Consider the following 9,918-nt stretch of genomic DNA (forward strand, 5'->3'; position numbering starts at 1 on the left):
TGTAAGATGACCTCTGTGTTTGCGCAAGTCAGGTGCAAGACAAACTATTACTACAAGGATAGCAGGTCCAGATGACACTCCCCTGTTCTCCCACAGCTTTATTTGGTGTTCCCTGATACCATTCAGACGTAGACTAGAACCTCTGTCCGAAGAGCTCTTAACCTTTATTTTATTGCTGCAGCTACCAGTGTCGTCCAGTTGGGTGATCCTCTGCTCTTAATTCCTCAACCTTAGGGGTTAGACAACCTTTCAGTTGTAACACAGATCAGGGGATTATTCTGCTCCGATTTCAAACAACGATCTGTGTATTCTCCAGAAAAAGGAACAGGAAGGTGTCCCCTTTTTGCCCAAAAGCCTCTCGAACTTCGTTGGTCTGGTGTTCCCGGATTTCCGCCAACCCCTTCATGGTTATTGCTGTGTTTATGGGATCCATCCTTTTGTGGTGACTAGCTGGAGCCCAAACGCCATGACCCTTGGACCCAGTTGATGTCTCGGCAGTCACTGTGTCTGACTCTGCTACGGAGGATCCTCGCATCTCAGTGACCTCGTCTGGTGTCTGTTCCTTGCTCTGTAAGAGACAGAAAACCAAAACACCTCTCTTCCTAACCCTAATAATCTAATGTTCTTATCTACTGACCTTCTAGTGATTCAGAATTGGTCTAAAACATTCAGAATGTCCCAGGGACTTATTCTAATCATATCTTATGTGTGTGTAAGCAGTGTTTGCATTTAGCCCTCCGCACTCAAGGCATTTCTTACACTTTATCAGTCCGGACAGTCACGCCGAACGAAGCTTCTGACCTTCAAAAGGCCGAGTGCCAACTCGTTATAAGCACATTTGCAAGGTGTGTCTGAAAATTATTGAAACCCCTCTTTTTAACAAAAGACAAAAAATTAACAAATCTTCTAAACGCTATTCAGTTCATTTCAATGAGTAATGATTAAACATGAAAGTGATAGTTTATGCTTTTTCACTGATTCTCTAAAAGGTCCGTCTTCTTGGACCGCTATTAGCTTAAGCTTTACCATTCCTAAATTATTAAAGACACAAATGAAGTTATAAACTGTTCAAATAATCCTTGTTTGATGTTAAAGCTCAACCTTCCCCCCCTTTTTTGACACATTCCAATGTGTCAAATCAACGGAGCTAGAACATTCAAAAAAGTTAGGCAGCTACAAAGTTTCCCAGACTCTTAAGGTGATCCGCGTGTAACGTTCTGACTTAGGTATTTAATATTTTAATAAATCTCGTTTAATTAACTGCCACTATTTAAACTAACCTTAAAGACATAATTTAAGAAAAGATCACAAAGAATAACATGATATCAGTGTTTTGTAAGCGCGTGCGGCCTTCTATGCTCGAAGCCTTTCCCCTCAATAGATCAGTCAGACATTCGCGCTGACTGTAGCTTTTAACCCTTATTAACTTGAGCACAACTCTACAATGAGCAACAAGTTGCAATATGTATAAAAATGATCATGATTACACCTGCAATGAAAAATTATATCATTATCCTAACACCTGTAAATGGAAGATTCATCAGAGGTTATAACAATCACAGGAACACAGATGTTAGTATAAGGTCAAAAACTTCAATAAATGATCATCGATGCAATGCTTGTTGCATGATTCTCATACAATAATAATGCTGACATTGAAAATAACAGTATAACACCCCCTTTTGTCCCGTTTCACTTGACACCTAAACGTTTATAAATGCCTCTCTAATTCTTGATTTTATTTCCCCCTTTTCTCCCCTTACTGACCACAGCAGGGGGATCTTAGTTTTGAATCAGCCATGAATCCAGCTCACCTGATTCATCAGTGAGCTCCACCATCACTGGCGTCTGACAGGGTGGTGCTGCATACTCTTCCTTTAATATCACTATTTTCAACCTGTTAATGAGAGTGTTTAAACCTGAAGTCGACTACGTCCACAACAAGTCAATACAGCTGTAAATGTGGCCAATTATCAATCTATTACCAATCAATAACAACAGATAACTTCTATTTTATGCATGCTTTTAATCAACCACTCACCCAGAGGATCTCCAATCCCAGGAAATGCCTTCTCCTCCTTTAATGAGTCTGTCCTCCTTCCATGCCCTGGTAACTGGTCCATCCAGAGCCATATGATCTCAAATATACATACGACAAGCCAAACCACACCTTGGTCACACCAACCCCTTTCCACCCCCAAGATGTCCAATGCCACCCTAGTATGGACTGTCAAATGTGGCTTTAACGCTGACTGTTCTGACAATCCATTTTATAACGTTCCTGGTCAGATTTGCCAATCTCTGCACCAGAGTTTTAAACGTTTCGCCATTTTCATTAGGTTTTATCTTTTATTTAGTTTCGACTCCAGATTTTCAATTTTTTCCAGTTGTAATTAGTTTTTACCAATTCTTTGCTAGTTTAGTCTAGTTTTTATTTTCTGAAAATCCTTAGTTTCAATTTAGTTTTATTTGTGTTTTGCAAAAGTTAAGTGTAACAAAATCTCAGTTGCATCATATCAGTCATGCTCTTCTAATTATCCTTGGGTGTTGAGACTAATAACTATTAACTCTTGCCACACCGAGTGTTCCTAATTTTGGTTAAAGTTAATTGATAACCTTTTGAAGGCGATTGTTTCACACCTTTATTGAGATGTCTCAGTCCTGTTATCTCGGGATGCATCACGCTGCCTTATCTGGGGTTAGCTATTTTCTTGGGATGCGAGTTAAGTGGGTGAGCTCTTCAACGAGGGGGAGCGTGCTCCCCCTGATGAGGTCTTCTAGGTAAGCTAGGTTAACCTTCTTGTGTGAGCTTTTCAAGTGCACTTTTAAGGTTTGTGGGATTTTTTGTTTTATAAATGTCCCTCAAGACCCCCTGATGACCCAGTAATTCATTTTTGCGCACTGTAGTACACATTTAGTTTTTTGCTTGTAGCTCTCATACTCTACTTGCCACTCCTCTAAGTCCTGATGTTTCTTAGAGAGGACAACAGAACCTTTAAAATTATGTCACATGTGTGGGGGTGTGGCCTTGCCAATTGGGGAGTGTCATCTGGACCTGCTATCCTTGTAGTAATAGTTTGTCTTGCACCTGACTTGCGCAAACACAGAGGTCATCTTACAAGCATTTTTACTCATTCAAGTTTGCTGACTTGAAAGGAGGTGATGCAGTGCAGACAGCTAGTGGCCACTTATCTGTAAAAGTGGCCTTGCACTTTATGGTGAAAGCATTATTAAAGTTTAGTGGGTGAGTTTGAAGAAAATCCCCTGTGTAGTTGTCACAAAGGGCTAAAACAACTATAGAAAGAAATGTTGTTGTTTGTAAAGAGCTATTATTTCTGCTGTAATATTTCAAACTGTGGTTTTTGGCAGTTCCTGCATCTTATGTTTACTTCTAGACAGATGTTGTCATCAGGAAAAACTCATTTAAAGATGCTCAACCTCATTGTGGTCCAAGCAGCACAGCGGTATGATGGTTAGCAATGTTGATGATGGTCAAAACCACTGGCCAGCAAGGGTCTTTCTGTGTGGGGTGGTTGTATGGATTCACTCCAGGGACTCCTGGCTCACTCCCACAATCCAAAAGCATGCATTGGTTAGGTTAACTGGCACTTCTATTCAGTATTAGCCCTGCAATAGATTGGTGACCTGTCCAGGGTGCACTCTGCCTGCGCTGGATGAAGATGGATGGACAGAACGCGGTGGTCATAGAGGAAAGGTCAGGGAAACACTGTCAGAGGTCTCTTCCTGTTTAATAGGGAGTTCTTCCTTCCCACAGTCACGAAGCGGGGCATTGAGGCTTTCTCTCTAATACTGCAGGGTAATTACCTTTCAATACAAAGACAACCTTTGTCGTCAACTGGCGCTATATAACCAAAACTTGGTTGAACTCCAGGCTTTATCTTCTTTTGACAATGTCTCTACAAACTCTTATACAATTCAACCTGTAGCTGCTATAACCTGTAGTGTGTACATAATCCAGTTAATGATCTGCATGAACAAGCACGCACTACAACAAAAACAGCAAAAAACACCCCCAAAAACCTTCAAAGGAAGAAAGTCCAGCTGGTTCCTTTTGCTTCCATCCTATTGGGCTTTTTACAGGGAACATGTAATGTTATACTAATAGAAGTATGGATATGCAATAGATTTCAGCAAGGAGTTAATTTTGAGTGTGAATAATTATGACTGATGGTGACTCATAGTACTACTAATAAAACTGAAGTCAGTTTATCACAGTTTATCATCTATCACTAGATGGGCTATAATAATCCAGGTGCTAGACCGCATCATTTAAAGGGTAGCCCAAGACACATTTCTCATCAGACCTCTCAGTTGGCTCCTAACTGTGGTTAACCTCATCCTACAGAACACTGGAGCGCTCTGAATGGTCTTCTAGGTGTTCTAGTTCCCACTGGGTCTGGCTTCTTTGCTGGGACTAAAGAGACCCAATGGCTTCTACTTATCTGTAATAAACCTTCTTTGAGTTCATCGTGAAAATAGGGAGAGAAAAAACACCTTTTCCTCCAAACACAAAGTCATTATCACTGTCTTTTCCCCTTATATTCCCTGGGCCTACACTTCTGTTGACTTTTACATGTGTACTTTACACAGTTTCTCATTTAGCTGCATCTCACTAATTTGGGCTATATTTGTCACATTCAGCTCAGGGAGACCACGTCAGTGGGATTATATGCCTACAACGGAACATAGTGATGGCCATGTTCTCTGCCTAAAGACACTGGCACTGGTGGCTTTTCATGTCAAATGTTTTTATGTCCATGTTGCAGTAAGTGTTCTCCTCCAGAAATTAATTTGCTGCATCCTGTAAATGGGAAAGGCACCTTGTCAAATGTTAAAGACCAGTATAATAAGCTGCACTGTGAGCAGCTGATATACTCCGGTGCAATATGTTTGTCCTTGTTTTTTTCTGAGTGTCTAAATTACGATGGTTTAAATGCATCTACCATAAAGCACCCTCAAAAAACCCTCAAGGGAAAAAGGGGTCAATTACATGGTTGTTATTTTCAGCTAAGTACAGCAGCGTTCGGCAGTGTGCTGCATCATTTAGTTTCACTGTCAGCTGTAAATGTGGCTCTTTGGATTATACGATTGCTAGCAGAAAGAGGTGTGGAAGCCACGAACACTACCTTTAGCTTACGCTGTGACACTGAGACACATACTGATGAGCGAGTGAACATGACTTTACATTTTACCATTTAAAAAAACTTTAATTGGGGCAATAAATGACAGTATGTTGCATTGTAAAGGGAGTGTTTTCAGGACACAGCCATAACTCTACAGTGGCAGCAATAACATGATGATTAGTAAGTCTCAGTCCTTAATCTCAATTTACTGCAGACTGAAAAATATCAAAGTACTCGAGCCTTACTGTTTTTCTAAAGTCGTAATAGAGTGATTTAGAGGTTTTGGACAACATGTTTTTTAATTTTAGAGCAGCTTTGCCCATCAATTTTCCAGTGCAAATGAAAGCTCCTGCTGGCTGAATTTTTCAGCTTGTCAATTGGATGGTTAAAAATAATGGTCTCTGATGTGTTTGGTGAGCGCCTGACTTTTGCATAGAACTACCACGCTGTTGCCTTTCTGTTTGTTCTTTTCAAAAGCTGTGAAAGCGCAATATCCAGCAGGGAATCTGCTCATCTGGCTCTCTTTGATTGGACATTTGCCCCATAAATAATAACAAATATAATGTCACCCTGTAGCGATTCCAAGTTTCCTCTTAATTCATTTCCTGCCCAGTAGTTGTCAGTGCTTTGCCCTCAGTTGCTAACAAATGAGATCCTTCCATCTAATTTTGTGGATGTGGCTGCACATTGCAGCTACATGAGCTACTCACACAGATAATCTTACAGAGTGCATAAGATATGCAAAAAACCTCATGTTTCTGGTCCACTAGCTATGAATATCTAAATGGTGGTTTTTTTGTGTTTTTTTTTACATTTTTCTATCAGCGCCATTAAAAAAACAGTGCTAACTGTTTAAAATGTAAATAAACGGAGGCTGTCATTTTGCAGCTATTCTTGTCAGTGCCAGTTGGTGCTGGCCAGGTGTACGGCTGTGACAGTCCTTGGACAGGAGGTCTCATCCTTCTGTCCCTGCTGCTCTGCTTACCAGCTATTTGTTTTCATGCCACGTTTGGGCTCTGCTGCTGACATGTTTGCTGCTGAAAGTCTCAAAACAATTTGCATAGAAATATGCATAATGTCTGAGCCTCAAGAATGACCTCTGGCTTCTTTAAATGGCACAGTGGAATGTTTTCTTAAATAATGCACACGTTCAGTTTTCAGATTCATGCAGTTGCTTGTTATTTGTGTAATACTTCACACAAATGGGGGGATTAAAGTGTTTTTCACTGATGTGTGGTGGATGGCTTGCTCTGGCCTGCTCCTCAAAGGGATATTTACACAAGGCTGTGGGGATGTAATAGTGCACTATCCTCCAGTGCCATTGGGGGTGTCTTCCTCTGGTTCTGCTGTTTGGTGAAACTCATAAACTTTTCTGCACACATACACACAGATGATTGCAGCAACCTCAAATCTGATGTCTGCAGTAGCTCAGAAACTTTCCTCCCAAGTCTGCAAATACCATTTCCACGTGCTCATCATGTGTCACGCTCTCCTCTCCTATGGCATCCCCTTTCAGCTTGCATTACCGGCCTGCACGTGGCCTTTCTGCCTGTCGACTCTCATCTCTCTCCTCATTTCCTCTGAGATTCCAGCAATCTGCAGACTGCCTCTGTCTGTGGTCTCCTACCCCGAGGTAAATCTCTGCTACCAGAGACAATTAAAGAAAGCTCAGCACAGTCAGCAGAAGAGCGGCCAAGAGGAGGCCCCGCTGAAGGAGAGGGAAGGACCAAGTGTCTATCTGGCTGCAGAGAAGAAGAATTTGTCCTTAACATTTACCTTTGTGAGCATTTATATTGTAGGAATGGAACGGTGATGGAATGGCTGGCGCCCCCCCCCCCACCGCCGCCCCCCCTTTACATAACTAAATTTGTTATATAATTTGGCATTGTGCATGGTGACAAATGATGAATTTCTAAACAGCAAATATTTTCTTCTTCAGTATTTATTCTGCCCTGAAGAGGGCAGTACATTCCAATAAAAGGGTGTAACAACAGTGGATGTAAATCTAATCATACTGAGAGAACAGGCTGAGCACGTGTGTGTGTGTGTGTGTGTGTGTGTGTGTGTGTGTGTGTGTGTGTGTGTGTGTTTTAGCTGTAGCATATTTTATTAAGCTTCACTTTGCAAACCACAACATTTGTCGTGCTGATTAGTTATGACTGCAGAGCAAAAAAATTAGGGGGGGCTGGGCAGTCTTTCCTCGACAGCACAGTAGTGGCTGTTGGTAGAGGATATGTAGGGAAAATGCAGAAGTGTTTTCAGCTGTGCAAAAAATGAGCTGCAGGGGAGATTTCATAACGCCCCCCCCCCCCCCCCAGCAGAGAAACAAAATTAAAAACACCTCCCTCACTGCCAGACATAATCCATCTCCGCCTTCTGTACTCCGCAATCTGTCTTAATGTTTTCTCTTATCATTTCCTCCCCATCTCTCTGATAAATTTTATAACCCGCTTTCTTACTTCTTCCCTTTCTGCCCTTTTCTCTCTTTTTGCTCATCTCTGTTCAGACATCATCTGTCCTCATCTAGCTTTCTGTCCTCCACCAAAATGATTTTTCTATCTGGGTCACGGCCTGTATCTTTGTGTGCATTTCTGCCTGTATCTTTCTGTGTCCTTATTGCCATCTGTCTGTCTCTATCTGCTGCACTTGAAGGCGGATGGCTATAGTCTAGCCAGAACGACACATACGAGCCAGTCACACACCCAGTGTGGGAGCTGCAGTCGGGGGGTAGGTGCGAGACGGGAGAAGGCGACAGAGTCGCAAATGAGAATGTCTCATTACTTTGCCTGGTGATAAAATATGGCTTGTTATGACTGTCTTTTTTTAAACTTAATATCTGATATGCATTCCCTAATTCTGCCCTCATTTGAACACAATACTCAAAAAGATCTCTGCTTAAACTCTTGGTGCATTACGTTACATAAGGAAACTTTCCCCAGCGGCCTGTAAGTACACCAGACCTCAGACAATAGATTTTTTTCGGTGGCCTTTTCAAGCAATGTCGATTCATCCGGTGACATTTGAAGGACAGGGCGGCGGTGTCATGATGTGAGATGAGGTTGGCGTCGCTTCCTCCCGTGTGCTCTCAGCAGTATGATTCACCTTTCTGCATCCCCTGCAGGCATCACCCAATACTCCCACAAAAATGAGACAGGGCTGAAGCATTAGCAAACAGTCGCCTGTATGAGTGCTGTGAAAAAAGAAAGAAAGAAAGAAATGAGTGAAAATAAAAAGTATTTGGCCACATCTCTCTCTACCAGCTGTCTACTATGCTGTCAGATAAGAATAGCATGTCTGGTACAGAAATGTAGGCCAAAGTCTTCCATAACTGTAGTTACATTATCCACTTGTACTTGTTTGGTACAAATACTGATGGTATCAGTTAAATATGCTGCATTTTTCCTGCTCTTTTAAGGGTGTTTTATTGAGCAGTGTTGCAGTTTCTTGATCTGCACGGCCTCGTTATATAATTATTAGCCTCTCTCTAAATAAGCTTGCATTCTTTATATACAGGAAAAGCTGTACAACTTTGAAAATAAAACTGCAGAAAATGCAGTTAAAGGTAAAAAAATCTCGCACTCCATGGAGAAGATGCAACAGTATGTAAGCCACAGCTGTTAAATACATCAAGATGTACAACTAGAATATCACTCTTACGTGGGCAGGGCTCTAATAACATAGACTTTAAGTACAAGTCAATTGAATGAATAGAAAGGACACAACAGGAGGCTGAGCACACAAAACGGGGGGGGGGGGGGGGGGGCAAAGTGGAGGTGGTGTGACTGCCAATCCAAACTGCCAGGGATCTGTTTGTGAAGTCCAATATCAGTTGTTTGGTTGCCTGCCCATCAGTTTGTGGTGTGTGTGTGTGTGTGGGGGGGGGGTGTCGGCTCAGAGCTCAGTGGGTTCAGTGTCTGCTTTTGCTTCATCACCTTGTTTTGAACTGAAAGCATCATTATGAGTCGGCTGGTATTATGCTTTTGGAGGACAGAGTGTGTCTGCCATAAAGATGGTTTCTTAAGTAGTAGTGATTTACACCCACAACCCTCCTGTTCCTTTGCTCATTAGTGTCTAATCAGGCAAATCACATGGATTTGGGCTAGTCTGAACATTTTAGAAATTGCTAATCTCTTGTGATTTTTCCCTAACAAAGAATGGCCAAAAAAAAAAAGAAAACATATCATGCATCAGTTCTCTGGGTGAAGATGTCTCCTTGATGCCAGAAATCAGAGAAGGGTGGGCAAGACTGCTTCAGACTGACAGCATAATAGACAGCTGGTAGAGCGAGAAGCGGCTAGGATCGATAGGAAGGCAACAACATGTTAAATAAGCGCTTGTGGTTCAGGTGACGGCAATGTAGTTGTGTGGAGGATTGTTATGACCCAAGTCATCATTGTGCGTACTCTGTCCGCTCCTCCACACCTGGGGGTGGCGTTGTTCATTGTTTCTGTTGTGTTTTGATTATGTAAGCTCCAGGCGACAGCTGACCATTGGTTGGAGACTGAATGGTACTCGCTATAAATTGGTACCTGTCAGCACTGGCTGGGCACTGCCTACTTCCTGTTTCCAACAAGGCTGGGCTGTGTGTATAATTGCATAGTGTTGTGTGACCGAGAGTTCTGTGTCTAGAACAGCTTGATCTTTTTATGTACACTGTAAATATTGTAAATATCCTTCGTTAAAATAATGCACCTGGTAGATGCAGGGGTGGGAAGTCTTTTTCTTTTAATACATTTTCTCTTGTTTAGGTTACGTTAGTTGTGTTCCCTTTACC

At 41.9% G+C, this 9,918-nt stretch overlaps 1 protein-coding gene across 1 annotated transcript; it reads left to right on the forward strand.

The window, feature by feature from the left end:
- The first annotated feature begins 2,674 nt into the window (after nt 1-2,674).
- On the forward strand, nt 2,675-6,957 carry LOC146571025 (urea transporter 1-like). Its single transcript, XM_085279545.1, has 5 exons — nt 2,675-2,698; nt 6,033-6,167; nt 6,375-6,497; nt 6,535-6,567; nt 6,661-6,957. Exons 1-5 carry the CDS (start codon nt 2,675-2,677, stop codon nt 6,955-6,957), a joined length of 612 nt encoding a protein of 203 aa, XP_085135671.1.
- The last annotated feature ends 2,961 nt before the right edge of the window (nt 6,958-9,918 follow it).

Source organism: Mchenga conophoros, linkage group LG7 (assembly GCF_057382185.1).
Source record: "Mchenga conophoros isolate Kocher_MC1m ecotype Shallow Benthic linkage group LG7, M_conophoros_male_GT1.1, whole genome shotgun sequence".
NCBI lineage: Eukaryota > Metazoa > Chordata > Actinopteri > Cichliformes > Cichlidae > Mchenga > Mchenga conophoros.

Coding starts and splice junctions, on each gene's coding strand:
- LOC146571025 (XM_085279545.1), top strand. CDS start 2,675: ATGCATCACGCTGCCTTATCTGGG. Junction 2,699..6,032: donor ATCACGCTGCCTTATCTGGG/GTTAGCTATTTT, acceptor GTCATTTTGCAG/CTATTCTTGTCAGTGCCAGT. Junction 6,168..6,374: donor CCACGTTTGGGCTCTGCTGC/TGACATGTTTGC, acceptor GTTTTTCACTGA/TGTGTGGTGGATGGCTTGCT.